The sequence below is a fragment of the Arctopsyche grandis genome, chromosome 11, assembly GCF_051622035.1.
Source record: "Arctopsyche grandis isolate Sample6627 chromosome 11, ASM5162203v2, whole genome shotgun sequence".
In the NCBI taxonomy this organism is placed as follows: Eukaryota; Metazoa; Arthropoda; class Insecta; order Trichoptera; family Hydropsychidae; genus Arctopsyche; species Arctopsyche grandis.
In genome coordinates, this window is record NC_135365.1 from 9,988,557 (window position 1) to 10,007,011 (window position 18,455).

Below are 18,455 nucleotides of genomic sequence, written 5' to 3' on the forward strand. Positions count from 1 at the left end.
GAACGCAAAAGCGATTGCCAACCTTCTCGGATGCGAGCGTCAGATGAGCTGACAGATGCCCGCGAACTCCTCGCGAAGACCACAAACAACGGCCACGGCCACGAGGGCCTGTGGCTCGAACATATGTATGTCTAGTCGATAATAATAAAAATTTCGTAAATAAAAAGTATTTGAGAATATTTTTGTTTGTGTGACCAATTTTAAATTTTTGGGTGTACTAAGCCCGCTTTAAAGGTCACGGAATTTGACCCTTAAAGCCCTCAACATGAGGCCACCACCCCCCCGACGAATACAGTCCAAGAGACCCTTTCGTCGGAGAACGAGACGGTTGTTCATGAATATCGCACAAGAACAACCGCACATCACTGTTCTAATAAAAAAACCACACTGTACATAACCAAGTACAAAATTAACAACAACGCATGAACACATAAAGCGCGCATGCGGTAGGAAACAAAACCTGAGATGTGCCGTGCGAATGCACGCACACCTCAAGTAAACATACATGTACGCATGATTATGCGTGCATAAGCACGCAAGCACACACACACACACACACACACACACATACACACACACACATAAACCACAAATACATACACTAACCTAAAAAGCAAACGCACACTCACACACACACACACATTCACAGAATATAATATAAAAAAAAAAAAATAATAAATCAACACATAAATGCTTTTGCAATTAAATTTTTGGGTGTGACCAGTTTTCTCGTGACCAGTTTAAGCGTGTGACCAGTTTTAGCGTGTGACCAGTTTTCTCGTGACCAGTTTTAGCGTGACGGATGATCACGAGTGACCGATCTAGAGCGACCAGTTGTCCTGTGACAGGTTCACATTTGACTAGTAATCACCGAACCAGTGTGGGTGTGTGGAGATTTGCACGCTGGCAGCACTGAGCCGCGAACAATTGACAGCATAAGCATATGTTTATGTATATGTATATGTATAGCAACAGCTGACTGCAAGCAAGACTGAGTGCGAGTTGCCAGTCAGTTGGCGGCCAGCCGTCATTCGGTGTGCGTCGTTTTTGATAGGAGTATCCCGAGTGTGGTGGTGGAGATGTCAACGTCGTGTCCTCTGAGCGTGGGCGTCGGCTGCGTGCCGGGTCGGGCCTTCGTGCTGCGACCCGACCAGCTCGAGAAGAAGCTGCAGCGGCTGGCCCGAGACGGACACCGCAAACTTCAGATCGTCGCAGACTTCGACTGCACCCTCACCAGGCAGCGGCCCAACCCCGGCTGCAAGCTGCTCTCCAGCTTCGGTTACCCCCAACATTATATACCACCTATACCCTCATGTCTCATTCTTTTTCTTTTCTTTTCTCTTCTCTTCTTTTCTCCTTATTGCCGTATCCGATTACGATTTGCTTCGATCCAACAAACAATAACGTCGTTACTCGTTTCAGTACTGCGGAATGTATAATGTGCCTTCTGTTTGTAATTGATCTTTATGTAGCGCTTTTTCAACGAATGTCTCTGTGTATTGATTCCATTTTTTTTTCGTTCCTTTTTTGTACGACGTAATTACTAGTGTTGTACCCTATGAATTATCGGTTTGGTGATTACTGGTCACAAAGTACTCGTCACTAAAATCTCTATATCGGAACATCTGGCAGCCGAAAATTCCATCATACTAACGATAACTATCATACTAACGATAACTATCATACTAACGATAACTATCATACTAACGAGAACTTGAGTGCCAAATATTGTGTATTCGCGATTTTCATAGAAAAAATTGTCTTTGTGACCACCGCAATGTGACGAATAGTCCAATTACCGAATTATCATCGCATGGGTGTTGGCATATTAAGTTATTAAATAAAAAAAAAAAAAATCAAAAGAAATGTGTCGGTCCTATGTTCAATCCACAAGCTGTCGAATTTTTTTCAAATAAATTTTAAATATATTTAATTTAATATTTATGTTTAATTGTTTAATATGAAAAAAAAAATGGTAAAAACTACCTGCCTACCTACATCTATCTAATATATAATTTCGAAAGAGACTTTGTATGTAAAAAAACATTGGTTGGAACTTCGTAAACAAGTCAAATAAATTTAATAAAAAAAAACATATTAATATTTCGAACAAATTAAGATTCGCCATGTTAACGCTGTTTATATTATAAATACTGAGCGAAGCCAGGTAAAACTAGTATATTTATATATATATATATATAAAATTGAATGTCTGTCTGTCTCGTATAGACTTCTAAACCGATTACGATGGAACTTTCAGGATTTGTTGTATGCTTTTCGGGGAAGATTACTGTGAAAAAAAAAAACAGGAAAAAATCTCTTAATAATAATATTCGTAATTAAGATTTTACCGACGTTAAAGTTTGAAGCGCCATTGTGTAGTCAAGGAAATGTGTTCGTTATTATATATATTATATATATGATTATATTCACACAGACAGAATAACGATATTATATACAGGTTTTTCATTCCAAATTGATCCATTTTTATTTCATATTAAAAAATTTAATATGAAAAAGGATCAATTTGGAATGAAAAACCTATATATGATATTGAAACAGTTCACACACTATTGATTGAACGGCAGTATTTAGTTTCCTTATACTAAATTAATCACCTTGATTTTTTTTGTATCTATTCGATTGAATCAGTATATCGAAATGCAAGCAGATGACAAAAATTGTACAATTTTCCATCATTTATCCTGGTAAATATGATAATACTTTTACATATTTAATTTACATATGTATATAGAATTGAAAATACACATACTTGTTGCATATAAATTTAAATGCAGTGTATAAAATTTGTATGAATCAATGATTTACAGAACAACACGTTCAACGTTGAGTAATAAAATCACTATCAGTAGACGTGGGCTTAATCGTAAATAATGCATCGTCTAGCTGCTTTAATTTGCTACATTTTGCCAGTTGTTTCGAATATAAGTATTAAATTCTTTATATAGAAACTGATATTTATCAGCATTATCATTTAGTCTATCCGCTGTAGGTAGACATTTAGGTAAAACGCACTGCTGTCCCTTACAACCCATCTCGACCAATAGTATTTCGCGCTTATAATAATGCTCTACTGTCTGCACGAAATGCTATTGGTTGAGAGGTGGTGTAAGAGACAGCATGTACGTTTTTAAGTGTCTTCCTACAGCGGACCAACCATAACTATCTTTATGTTTTATTTATTTTAAGCTTTCTGTTATAGACGCATTTAGTTGATCTTCAAGAGACATATCTTTATCAGAATGGGAGACGTTTTCTTCCACACAATCATCGACTGATTCTATATCATTTTTTGTTACTATGCCATGTAAATTCTTTTTAGAAACAAGTTTTAAATATGTTTCTTCTTTCTGTTGACTCAGTATACTAAGAATTCAAAGAAATTTATGTAATGATACAATTTATTGTGTTTTTTTTTTGATTATTTAAATTAAAAGCTCCGAACGTATTCGACTGTTGCTATTTTCTAAATTTCTGAATTTCAATGCTCCTTCTGCAGTTAGCAGTGTCAAATCTTCTCCGTTCAAAGTTTCAACAGTTATTCTAATGGGTTTCAAATACAGCCTTTTAATATTTCAGCAATTTCAACAAATTCTTCATAATATTATACATATTATCAATATTTATATCAAATAACGTCTTTTTGACTGATGTTTTATTCCAAAATATCGTGCAATCACTTTTTCCACGGTATTCTATCTTGTTTTGCAGTCTAAAATTAGTGATAGCTCTTTTTTTTCAATTTATTTTACATATTTTTGTAATATACAATTTTTTGATTGAGGAAAATAAAAAAAAAGCTTTGTTCTCGGTAAACACTACTCATCAATATCCAATGTATCCAGATATGAGATGTAGTGTTTTCTATTTTTGTCCCTTTTTAATAGACATATACATTAGGGTTTCTGTATTCCCGGGACACGGGCCGGAACCCGGTGACGTTCCCGGGATCTCGGGACACGTGTAAAAAAACATTATTTTTTGAATTTAATATATTTTTTATTAATAAAAAAAATATTTATTTATTTACAAAATATAAAAAAGTAAACAATACATAATATATCTATTAACTGGAAAAAATGTAATTGTAAAAGTAAACTTATTTGAAGTAGCTTCTTAAGAATACTAAAATATTTAAATGAGGATCCGAAAACCTATTTCTAGATTTGGTACAAAATTTGCATCAATGGAAAAAACTCTTGTCAGTTTCGGTCAAAGTTGAGAATATTTTACGGTCCTTTGTGTATTTGATTTATTATTTCCTTTCACGCAGTCTTGAAAATGTTGTATATTTGCTTTTTGTTTTTTTGATTTATTTAAATCCAATTCCCCGGATTCGAGATAAGAATTTCTGGGACACAATAGGAGTTGGAGTCACGGACGTATTTTTTTTTTTAGCAATTCTACAGCCCTGCTAGAAACTTCCATCGATCGGGCAATAAAACAGGAAATAAAAGTTTTGCACAAATTTATTATGTCGCTATGAAATCTGAATAATTCATCAAAATAATCTAGAATGTTACATGTTATCTACGTTTGTATAAATTTTAGCTGCTGAATTGTAAAATATCGGTAAAGTGCTATTTTTAAAAATAGATGCTCAGTTAACTATACATATATTATGCACCAAGGTTATATTAAGTTATTATTAATACCTATCATACATACATATATACCATTTTAAATAAATATTGTACAAATTCTAATTTTAGTTTCAAATGTTTAATATATTTTTATTCTTGAATTATTATTTATTGGATAGCCACATACAACAATACTATCAAAATTATTTTATAGCTGGTAACATATTTTTATCAATATATTTCCAGGTATGTTTTGCGAATGTCCATCTGTGCCGGATCATTACAAAAATGAAGACAGACGATTGTGCGAAATCTATAAGCCGATAGAAGTCAATCCGTTTTTGAGTGTCAAAGATAAAACTGCCCACATGGAAGAATGGTATCGTGCAGCTAATAATTTATTACAGTAAGTATAATAATATAATATTGATATTAATTTGTTCGTATGTTACATTCCAAGTGTTCACGAACATACTAGGTTGTTCGCACACGAACTATTGGTTTTAGTTAAAGTGTTAACAGTCAAAAGCTATCTTCAAATAGACCCAACAGGTGTCGCATGAAACTTTTATCTGTTAAAATCTTTGAGATGTCAAAACGCCAAGTATTTGAAATTGGAAATCCTATGGAAACGGCATTATAACGTTGTGATGATTCTTGTTTCTGTTAATTTTTAAAATATTTCAACCCAAGGTAAGCATACATATGTATTTACAAAGAGGATGGGACAAATGTTTTTATTATTATATTATATACATACTCGTATATCTAGCAGTATGTACATATGTATGTATATAATCAGAGAAATGTAATATTAATAGAAGTGGCTTTAGGTGTTATTTTGTTGTCAAGTGACATCCTGTCCACGGACAGATCTAAATAATTTAAGCATCAGTCGTATTTGACGCTTGGTGATCGACGTATGTAAATTTGCACAATACATTCAAAAACTCACAATAAACAACATGGGATACATTTTTTTATAAGTAAATTGATCCGATTGTATTCCGTGCGATGTATGAGCGTATTTATAGAGACGTACCGCGTAAAATTGACAACAATTATTTATTCGTTTTACGCCCCTCTATTCTTATTACATCTATCTGTATATAATTTAATAATAAACGTTTATATTTAGCACTATGAGATTATTGGGTCCGATCCCGGGGTAATATTTAATATACTGCTGGTTAGACTTGGATGTTTGTGAGTCCAAGTCGATCGTTTCTTATCAGAGTTTGACAAGTTTATCTGATCATTGTTAAAACGGTTCCTTAAAATTGGCAAAAAAATTATACTACCTACATACTGTCACAAATCTTCTGTATTTATATATGTACAATTTGTAAAAAATTATGTAAAATTAAGTCTAATAATCCATAGATGTCTCAATGGATTAATTAATTAATTGTTAATTTCGTGTTCTTCAGCTTCTCGAAATACAGTGATTTATGTAATAAAAATACTGCATTGTTTGTAATTAAATGCCCACCAAGCCTTCCTGAAATATATCTATGTAAAAAATAAAATTTACCAGGAAATTAACGAGACATCTTTGAATTTTAACTTGTGTATGAATTTTATTGTATCTCAAATAGTGGTGACATAGTAGGTAGGAAGGTTTTTAGCCAATTTAATCGAGGAACTGTTTCAACAATGAAATCAGAAAAATTGGTAAACTCTGATAGAAAACGATTGATATTTCAAACGTTTGATGTCTCAAATATCCAAGTCTGACCAGCAGCATTACAGATATACTCGGAATAAATTATTTTAAATCGAGGTCAACTCACGGGATCGAACCCGACGCCTCTCGGTGCTAGGCGAAAGCCCAACCACCGAGCCATGCTGCTAGCTTGATTGAGAATACTTGGACTTATGCCTAATAGTTCATCTTTTGTGCAATAGTGCATCTTTTGTTCACACCGTAACTGGCCAGATTGGTATGGGTATGAACAAACTAGTATGTTCATGAATATGTTATCGATGCGGTGCAAACGATCGACAAGCGCCAGACAGACTGAACCACAGATTAACGACACGTGTACCTTATGCGTGCGCACTGCTCGCACTTACACTAAGCAAAATCTACCCGAAGTCCCGACATACCTACCCTGTATACGTTCTGTGCTTCTGATACTTCAGTTCCGAATTTTGCCTTATTAAACTCGCCAGAAAGATCCAACTCAATTTTAATAATTGCATCTGTGCACATCGAAAGGTTACTCGTCATCTGATGTGCAATCTATCATTCGTGAAGTCGAGAATTGCGTTTAAAGCAGCCATCCAGTTAATCTGTGGTTCAGTCTGTCTGGCGATTGTCGATCGTTTGCACCAAACCCATATGTTATATGTCATATGCTAATTATCTATTACATTATTTAACATTTTATAGAGGTTTCAAATATCCCCAAGAGGAGATGAAAGTGGTTTCTGAAAATGTTGCTCAAAATCTTAGGTAAACATTCATCATGGTTTTTTTTTGTGATAAAATACTGTTGGAATTCTGTCTTTATCCTCGCTTATATTTTGTAGAGATGGTGTTATAGATATGTTTACCGTATCGAATCAGAATGATATTCCAATTCTAGTATTTTCGGCTGGAATGGGTAATGCAGTTGTTTCAGTATTGGAGTGTGCCAAAATCATGACGCCTAATGTGAATGTGAGTTGCAATGTTATACTGAAAATTTAATTGAAATATGATTTACAAATGAACTGCGTCATAATGTTTCAGGTGATATCAAACTTTTTGAATTTCAACGACGAAGGATTCATAGACGGCATGAAAGGGACCATAATCCACGTTTTCAATAAGAATGAGACTGTCATCAAAGGCACTGAGTATTACGATTTGATCAAGGACAGAACTAACGTCATCGTGCTGGGAGATTCTTTGGGAGATGCCGGAATGGCTGATGGGATGGATCACAGCGAGGCCGTCATCAAAATCGGGTTTCTGTATCACAATGTCGAGGGGAATCTGCCGTTTTTTATGAAATCATTCGATATAGTTCTAGTCGACGACCAGACTATGGAAATCGCGAATAATATTATAAATCTTGTTAAAAGTTGAATGTATATAATGTGAATTGATTTTGATCGTCTACTTAATTGTTGGTCTTACGGTGTTGGCGTGCACTGGCACATGGCTAGTCTAGTTTATTGTCAGCTTTTCTTGTAAATTTTGATTCTAAATTGATATATTATTTCACTTAAGTATGTATATATGTACTTATTACCAAAGATTTCTTATAAAAAATAAACATTATAAACCATTTTTATCGACGTTCATATATATGTACATACATATTTAGTTGTGAAAATGTAATACATGTACAATGCTGTTCAACAATATGGGTAACATTCGTGTATATTTATTATACATACACAGGCCATATCTCTGAAATTTATAATATTATATAATATGTTACATTAAAAATGATGTAAATTTATTTTTTTGATTTCTTCTTTCTGTATATTTTTATATATTATATAAAATATAATGTGTATTATACTTGTTTATTGTCTTTTACTTTGCTGTATGGAGATGAATGCTTACCTTGTATGTAAATCTACATTTTTCGAAATTAGTATACGGTTTTATGGTACTCTAATTTGTACTGGAGACCGGGTTTTTCAAGAGGTTGTCATTCGGAGTCAAAATATAAAATACTAGTGTTGTACCCGATGGAATATCATCACATGAGTTATGGCATATAAAGCTATAAATTAAAAAAAATTAAAAGAAATGTGCCGGTCCTTTTAAATATATTTAATTGTTCAGTATGAAAAAGAAAAGGTGAAAACTATCTACCTACCTACATATAAACAATATAAAACACCAATAGAAAAATTAATCAATTAATTAAATAAATTTTCAATAGATGTTTCCTAGAAGAAACACAGGTAGCAAACAGTATATATAGAATAATTTTGTTGATCTGTTATTATGTTCGTATTATATATATGATTATATTCGTACGTTTTGTTGGCAGTGTTTTAACTGTGACGTAAATATATTTATTTATTTATTTACATACATATTTTCACATACTAATATACAAATATACCAGGAAGGCTTAACAGGTAAACCCCAAATGCGCCTTCCTGGTCCACATAATTATTACATAGATTCATGTAAATCTAAATATCTGACATCTATTTATTTATTTATTTATATATATTTTAGCTATCAAGCTAATTTAAAAATACATCTTAATTATTATACTTAACTCTAAAATTTATAATTAACTTATATGTACTGTCCCTCACAGAGGTGTCTCTTCGCACCTCGCAGGAATGCATCCATGTTTTTAGCAGACCTGACGCACTCAGGGAGGGCATTATACATGAGCACACCCCTGTGAAAAACACCCCCAGCCGTCTTATTCTTTCTTACTCTACTTACAACTAGTTTGTCCTTATTTCTAGTATAAAAACTATGTTTATCTCTATTCCTTATTATATAATCATCAAAATACTTAGGTAATAACTAATGATCTAACTTATAAACAAAAGACAATGTACTAATATTTAGACTAATTCTAATACTCATCCATCCTAATTCATCTAACATACTTCCAATACTCTTAAATCTACTCACATTCAAAATAGCTCTCATAGCTTTATTCTGTATTTTTTGCATTTTTTTTAAATCTTGGCCACTAAACAAATTAAGCACAGTGGCACAATAAACCACATGTGGCAAGACAATTGAATTAAACACTAAAATTTTACTTTTTTTACTTAAAATATTTCTTAATCTACATAATACACCAACTTTTCTAGCCATTTTTTTTATTATATAGTCAGCGTGTATTTTAAAATTTAGTCCTGAATCTATGTATACACCTAAGTATTTTATATTTTCAACTTTTTCAATTAACTTATCATCAATTCTAATTTCATTCAATATATTTTTATTTTTACCATTCAACCACATCATTTTTGTTTTATTCACATTCAACTTTAATTTATTTTCACACAACCAGTCATTCACATAATTTAATTCTATATTTAAAATCTCAGACATTACATCAACATTCTTTCCAATTATATATATATATCAATGTATCATCTGCAAACAAATGTATTTTACACATCTTAATTACCTTAACAATATCATTTATATATAATATAAATAATAAGAGGTTCCCAATTTGGACCCTTGCGGCACTCCATGAGGTGTTACATATTCAGAGGATAACACCTTATCAATTTTTACTATTTGCCTTCTATTATTTAAGTATGATTGAAGACACTTTAATACTATACCATTTATTCCTAACTTATATAATTTTTGTAATAAAATATTCCTATCTACTGTCTCGAACGCTCGCTTAAAATCTAGAAAAACTGCTCCAACAACCATGCTAGATTCATCCATCGCCTCCATCCAATCAGAAACCACCAATTGGATAGCGGTTTCTGTTGAATGTTTCACTCTAAATCCAGACTGTTCCACAACCAAACAATCATTTATACTAATGAACTCTTTCAATTGAATCATAACGATTTCCTCCAGCATCTTCTCAACAATTGGTAACATATTGATGGGCCTCATTTCACTGGCTTTATGTGTGCCAGTAACCTTTGGTACCGGTACAATAGTAGACACCTTCCATGCATCCGGGACGGATCCCACTTCTAACGATTCATTTATTAATTTCAGTAACTGAGGTCCAACCATGTCCCAAGTGTTGATTAAAATATCTAGAGTCAATCCATCCATACTAGAAACTGATTTCATGCCCTTCAATACACCATTTAATCCCCCCATTTCCACTAATTTAAACCTTTCAAACTTATTTAAACCCAAATTAATATCATCATTCACACTATTATGCCTTGTTTGTATTGAATTAACTATATCATTCACACTATTGATGTAAAACTCATTCAATCTTTCAACCATATCCTCCATGGTCAGTATACATATATTACAAACATCGTATTAATACGATAAATAACGATGAATAACTTTAATGTAACAATACGAATTTTATATTCGATAAACAACCACAGAGACATCTATGGTGAGCAATATGGCGAAACCTAAGATACAACAATAACCAAAGGTTCGCAACAGAAAATTGGGAAGGAAACGCCAATTTTACAGGAATCGTTTCAATGAAAATCAGAAAAATTGGCAAATTCTGATAAGAAACGATCGACTTAGACAAATCAAGGTCTGGCCAATAACGAGACTTAGCGGGGAATCGAACTCGTAACATCAAGTACGAAATAATTCAACATTCACCACTAGACCACGCTGCTGGTTAATATATTATACTGCGGCGAGCGTTATCTTACACAGACACACAGAATCGCAATATTAAATATATGTATGTACAAACTTTTCTGAAAAAAAAAAGATTTCCCAACATTCATCAGTCACAGTTAAGTCTTGTAATTTGGCTGATTAATAAAAAATTACCACTTACACGAAAACCATGTGAACTGTATAAGAGGTATGTAATAAAATTAATGGTAATAAAAATAGTCAGATTTTCATTTATGTATATATTGTTTATTAAAGAATAAAAAAAATAATCAAATATCGACATACATGTTTGAGAAAAAAAACTTAATAATTTTACATTTGTAAAATGATAAAAACAAATATGTATACAATATGTCATACATATATCCAATATGTATATAAATATTTGTGTTTATGTATATAATAATAAAATAAAATTTTACATTTGAGATTAGCTTACATCTTAGTTAAAATAAAATTTTATTCAAGTTTCGATTTTTGGAAAGTAAAGCAATTCTATATCTATTAGCATAAAATGTGAGATATGTACATATACATTTTTTTTAAAATAGTGAAAAAAATGTTTTTCTTATAAAATATTCACAGATTCGCTTTAATTAATTCGAATAAAACACGTATCATATACATTTTGTTACATTGGGCATATTCAGTCTCCATGTGCTGAATTTTAAACAATTAATATATAATATACTTAAAATATCCTTAGAATAATTTCAAAACTTTGGTTAATTCGAATTTTTATATAAAATGCTGACAAAATAAAAAAAAATAATTAATACATAAAGTAAAATGATTTCTTTTAAACTAGTGGTAAACCATTAAAATGAGTTAGGGTAAAATCTTCAAAAAAAAAAAAAAAAGTATATTAAAATGGAGCAGAAACTTAATTTTAAAACCTAGTACATTTAGAAAATACTCGACAGTGAAGTCTTCTGCTATAATCAGGTAAGTACGAAGAAAATAATAATGAAGCTGATTTGAATTAGACCACTAATTTGAAAGTGTTTTTATATAAGTAGTTAATTTCAAAATATCACATTATATATTTTATGTTTTGTTTGATTAAAAAACTTTATCTATTGTTATGGCGTACATAGATAAATTAAAAAAAACTTCAAATACATATATATATATATATATATATATATATATATATATATATATATATATATATATATATATATATATATATATATATATATATATATATATATATATATATATATATACATCATTCCAGCACAATATAAGTAGTGATAAAGAAATTATAAACATTATTGTTTTGCCTTTCTTTTCCGTGTAATGGGTCTTAAATTGACATCGGAATTAGCAGTTGATTTTCCAGAACATTCAGCAATGTGCCATTCTAATACGGACGCGTTCTCCAAGAGTTCGTTGCAAATTCCACATTCGTACTTCTTTGCTTGTATCATCTGGCGTCGAGCCTTTTTTTTGTACAGCTTCAATTCGTGTAACTGCAACTGCTCTCTGTCGTAGAATATTTTAGTACAGTGCGAGCAAGGGTAGTCTTGAGGACTTGTGTCGCGTCTTTTGCCTTTGTTCTCGATACCCAAAGGTTTGTCGATAGCAAACAGCGGCTTGAGGAGTTCGAGTTGCGGCTGTTTCGGAGATTCGTCAAGTATAACGCAATCGTCCTGTTCTGGAGAGTTCGTTGATAGGTAAATCGGTTCTGTTTCTCTCGTTTTCTCGGCCAGTTGTTCGGGTTTTATGTAAGTTATGAACCCAATATATGATGGTGATGGTTCTGTACAGATGACCGGTTCATCGCTGTCATCTGAGTCGCCGTCTACAACAATAGCTCCGTCCCCACTCATGACAATTGACAAGTATTGTCAACAATAAAATCGAATATCCAGTGTTGCCAAGCCTAAAATTTACCAGCCGGTTTTACTGTGCTGCCAGTATACATATATGAGTTTTGGGTAAACGGACTACTAGTCATATGTGAACCAGTCACAGGACAACCGGTCGCTCTAGATCGGTCACACGTGATCACCCGTCACACTAAAACTGGTCACACCCGAAAATTGGTCACGAAAAAACTGGTCACACCCAAAAATTCGACCAATTTTTAATTTTTTTTTGGGTGTGACAGTGACGTGCGTTTTTTTTTAATATTTAATAATAATGGCATCCATGACTCTCAAAAAGATCCAACAGATAGAACGGAATGTGTGGTTCTATCAAATGGGGAAATAAGCGAAGACAAGGAACGAACCGGGGCTTTATGAACTCATTTCATATCTAGACTCCTGCTAGACCAGTGTTTCTTAACCATATTGAGAGAATCGCCCCCTTTACCACAGTAAAATTATCCAGCGCCCCCCCCCCCCCCCCACAAAAAATTACTCTATTTTCTATGTATGTATTTCATGCAATGATTTTCTTTACAAATAAAAAATTATAAGAAAAACAAATAAAAAACATGATTATTTTTATAAACATTATGTATTAATTGCCGTTTATGTCATATTAACATTACATACATTATAATGTTATTTCAATTTTAAAAGTAAATTTTTTATTAAAAAAAAAAAAAAAAAAATGAGATCCTTGAGCCTCATGTGACTGCGCTATTTTCGTAATAGCGCAGTCAACTTCAAGTTTAGTTAAATACAGTCTCAAATCTCCTTTTCTACTAAATATGATGAAGGAAATGCTACGATGGGTAATTTTACCTTTTTCCACAGAAGAGGGTATCGATGGCGAAGACGGACCCAAAAAGCTGCTCTTTTAAATTTTGACTGACACTTTCTACATCTGATAAAAATGGATTAATTATCCAATCTGGTATTAAAAGTTCATACAAGTCTTTGAATCGTATTATCATACATATCTTCGATAAGGGCGTCAATGTGGCTACAGTATGTTTCCAAATCAGAATCTTTGAGCATATCTTCTTTTAATTATTGTAAAGAAGAAAATAGATGAAATTCACGCCGACGAATATTATTTTTAAATAATTTGAGTTTGTTGATAAAGCTCAGTATAACGCCTTTGGCTTTAATAAGGCTGATATTGCTTCCTTGAAGCTTCAGGAGATTTTCATTTATCTTTCCGAATATATCAAATAGTGCTATAGGGGATGAACGAATGAGACGACTGGCATGTTAATGCACGTGTTTTATTTATGACAGCTAAAGGCAGAGTGAGTAGCCGCTCTCCGAACCCAGCCGAGTTGGCCCCCACTCGCAGGAAGGTGACCAAGCTCGACCATGTCGTATAGCGAGCCGCCACAGTGCATAAAATATTTTTAAACAATTTCATTTCGATAGCCATCTTACTTCTGTATCGTGTAACGCCCCCCAAATGTTAAAAATTTAAAAACGCCCCCCCAGACCTTTAAAACGCCCACAAGGGGGCGCTGGCGCCCCCGTTAAGAACCACTGTGCTAGACTATAGGATGTGGAATAGGTGGTATGTTGACCGTGTCCTGGTCTATAGAAACACGCGTGTGTTTGGAAGAGGATCTTTATTGCTTAGTTAATACGGGTGTGTTTGTATGTACGGCGAAGGAGATAGTTGCTTCGGAGGAGTGACCAGATTAAGCACTTGAAGCTCACTGGCATCTGGGGATGATGCGCTGGTTCTTATACTAGTTGATTTTGCTACACGTAGATTGGCTGGTGAGATCATATTCTGGAAGATTCTAACGGGGTCGAGGCTATCCTTAGTGAGATCGTTGTCTCCGGGGGTTTCCATGTACTCGTGATTGCGTATCTGGAGCGAGTTGATGGTGTCTTTGCTCTAGTTCAAACAAAGGTATTTCGGCCAAGGTTGACTTTACGTATTCGTACAGGACGCGATTATGTAATTATACTGAGTTCGCGATGAGTTCTATGGGGGAAATATGTGAGATCATCGACCTCGTTTTGTGATAGTACAAATTGTACTTTATGTATTTCTACAAGATTATTCTTCAATATATGTATGTACATATATCTTCGTTCCGCTATAAGATGAATATATTTTGCCTGGGTGTACAGCTGATACAATGCAGATACAATGTATTCGCAATGTATTTGCAATGGTTCCCGGAAAGATGCACTAAATTGCATTGAATAGTAGCGCAGTTTCGAGAAGTCATAATTTTCAAAGGCGCTCAAAAAGAACTTACGCAATAGAATTCCACACAAAAAAACAACTCAGATAACATCCAAATACCCCTTGTCGCTTTTTTATGGAATTCTATTGCGTCAGTTCTCCTAAAACATCTATGAGAGTTTGGATGTCTCGAGAATGCAACTATCTCGAGTTCATTTTTCCGATCACCATTTGCAATGCATAGCTTGGCTAATGATATCATGCTCTCGGGGATTCTTACGGGCTTGATGTTGTTTGGTGCGTAGCTGTATGATGATAATATGATCTCGGGGGTTCCTATGGGCTCAATGCTATTTTTATTGAGTGAGTCAAATTGTCCCTGAGAAATAAATGCGATCATCGACCTCGATTCGGGATGTACAAGCTGTTCTATATGTCTACAGTGTCATTACGGGATTTGCCCCAAAGCGACATGTATGGCCAATTTTGTACAACTATACTTTATATAAATTTATAACATTGTTATAAATTTTAAATTATGTTCAAATAATGGTGATAAATGAGGGTGGGTTGCCAATTATGTAGTTTGGAACCGTTTCAATAATGGAATCAGATAAATTGGTACACTCTGATAGGAAACGATTGACCTGGAGTTACGAACATGTATACTACATATATCTGGCCAGCAACACAAGGCCAGTGGTTGAGCCCAGTTGATAATATTATACGCTACTACTGAACTACATACATACATATGTACATGTGTTGATGGTTTAAAATCTGCTTTTATGAGTCAGTTCAGTAGTTGTATTTAGAATACTGCGTTCAACACGTAGTATTGTTCTAATTTTGTTATCAGAAAACGATTCCAATACAATGTCGAATTCAATAATAATAATGCATACATAATACTCTTTCCATATTACTCATATTACATATATTGCTATTGTAACGTGAGAATATGTGAGATGAAGTCTGAACCTACATATAATATGTATGTAATTGAATGCGTGCATAAACAATATACACGCCAGATTATTCACTGGGCCCGTACGTGTCCAGATAAAGGAAACGCTGGAGTTCTTACATTTTACATATGTACATACATACATGGTTGAGTTCGTGCGTAAACAATAGGTAATGTAATGTGTATTTTTACATACCTCCTTTACGTTTCACATTGTTTTCGTGTGAGTAGTAATTTTTTTTAGTAAATTGATGACAGATCAACAGTTAACCCTTTGTGGCCCAACCTTTTTTTGACGTATTTTAACATATTTTCTGGGATTTATGGGTTCATAGGAATAAAATAAAGATAAAAATTTGAATTCAAAATTTTTTTTATTTATAATAACATAGAAAAATGGTGGTTCCACAGTGGAACTGGGCCACTGGCTTCTTTAAATTATTTGTGGAATAGCTTAAAACAATTATTTTTATCACTAAGACATAGTCCCATTAATATATTAATCCCTATTAATTGCTTCATTTCTGCCATATTCGTTTGAAGAGTCTTCTGGTTATCAATTTTTTTTTGTATAGCGTACAAATTGTATAGTGAAAAATGTGAAGAAACACATCAGTGGGTGATTCAATATAATTGCTCAATTTGTGGCCACAATGAAAACAAATTTATTTTGGATATTATTCCGAGCACCTCTTCCCCATATAATTCGTTGCTCACCACGTATCGAATTTAGTGGAAATTCATCTTCGTTTTCTCAAATTTCGTCATCTTCATCATGCTGCTCGTGCCGGTCGTCACCCCTATCCTCCAAAATAGTGGAATCACCTATCTAAGTCCATCAGATGCCAAGGATTCACAATCAGACGGTATTTCTGCCAAAAGGTCATTCACACAAGGATTCTCAAATTCAATAAATGACCATTGAAGTTTATCTGATATAAATATTTGATAAACATGCCGTCAAAATAGAGATAATAATAGAGTAAAAGAACAAAAAGTAAAAAAAAAATGACAAGTGTACTAGTGGTCCCACTGTGGGACCACCATTTTAAAGCTATGAATTAGTTATAAAATGTGCGAGATATATGTATTTATTTGTACCATTTAGTTGACACTAATATAGAAGTATAAAAATACATAGTAACATACCTGTCATCTTTGATAATAAAGTAATTATTAGTGTTTTTCTTAACCGCGATATTCACTTACGCTCTTGCCGAAAGTCAAAAGTCAACTAACGACAACTTCGTTCTTGAACGAAAGAATAAATATTTTCCACCAACGCTAAATGTCTCTGGTAACGCTAAAATCAAAGTGGTGTCGAAATGCAACCATTGGGACACTAGGAAAAAAATAATGAAGTTGTGGTTCTTCCACGGCACCACTGGGACACAAAGGGTTAAAATCTAAAGGTTATTTTACTATTATTTTAAAGCCTTCGTAGCCTCTGATTATAAATCTCTCAATTCTATGCTTAATAATGAGTAATTTTTATCAACAGTTGAACATTTTTTTATAAAATACTTTGGGTAAATTGTAGACAATAGCTGCAAGCTTAAATAAATAATGTGTTTTTATTTTTCACCTTAGCGAGTTACTAATTATATAAATCTCGAAATGTTTATATATGCAGTAGCGTTGCTAGGCTCGTGCGGGGTGGTCTGTACCTGGTGACACCATTTTTGGGGTGACACCAAATTGTTCAAATTGAAAAACGCCAATTCGACATATTCGTTGTATGACGGTCTTTGAGCGGCTACACGCCTCATTGCAATTTCTGCATATATATACAGCTTTCTGTATTTATATAGCTGCCGCGTAATCCGTCTGGTGCAGCTATATATAGCATAAAATATGAGCGATAATTGGCTTTTGTTCCAATTCCTGAGAAATCAGTATATGTATTGTAGGAATCTAGCACGACTTGTGCTATTACGAATCAAAACCTGTAATCTCATACATTTCACACCGATCATCGTCGCTCGTGTACAAACATACATAACGCAAGGGCAACGTCCCCTTCGACCATTCCAGAAGAAAGAGTTCATCGCTCGATCGTAAAACGAACGAAACCCAACAGTAATGTCATCAGGCAACCGCGACACATGTCTGAAAAGTCGTTTACACGTGGCACATGCCCGCATTCTTAAATGAACGACGTCCTGGCGCTGACCCCGTAGCTATAAACCACACGTGTATCGAAGACACGTGCCTCGAAAACAGGTCAACACGTGTCTCTAACACACGTGTATTGGGAACGAAGACAAAGCATCTGCACGCGGCACGCTTCAAGCCAGAACGTATATAAAACGACGCACCAGCTCCCAACACCAGAGTGAATCTCTGGAGTTCAACCAGCTCACTTCTCCGAAGCTCAACCTCTTCGTACATACAATAACCATTGTAACAGTTGAACAAAAATAAACGATCCTCTTTCAAACTCAACTGAGTTTCCATAGGGAAACCTTTAACCCTTTAACGTCAAAACCTTTAACCCGTCCTATAGTATGTACCTAAAGGTAAGAAGGTTAGC

At 33.6% G+C, this 18,455-nt stretch overlaps 1 protein-coding gene across 1 annotated transcript; it reads left to right on the forward strand.

Annotated features, from left to right (window-relative positions):
* Positions 1-981: 981 nt before the first annotated feature.
* Positions 982-8,058, forward strand: cN-IIIB (cytosolic 5'-nucleotidase IIIB). Its single transcript, XM_077441077.1, has 5 exons — positions 982-1,278; positions 4,851-5,010; positions 7,000-7,062; positions 7,140-7,269; positions 7,342-8,058. The coding sequence occupies exons 1-5, from the start codon at positions 1,080-1,082 to the stop codon at positions 7,678-7,680; spliced, it is 891 nt and encodes a 296-aa protein (XP_077297203.1). The 5' UTR covers positions 982-1,079; the 3' UTR covers positions 7,681-8,058.
* Positions 8,059-18,455: the final 10,397 nt, after the last annotated feature.

Coding starts and splice junctions, on each gene's coding strand:
- cN-IIIB (XM_077441077.1), top strand. CDS start 1,080: ATGTCAACGTCGTGTCCTCTGAGCGTGGGCGTCGGCTGCGTGCCGGGT. Junction 7,063..7,139: donor AATGTTGCTCAAAATCTTAG/GTAAACATTCAT, acceptor TATATTTTGTAG/AGATGGTGTTATAGATATGT. Junction 7,270..7,341: donor TCATGACGCCTAATGTGAAT/GTGAGTTGCAAT, acceptor ATAATGTTTCAG/GTGATATCAAACTTTTTGAA.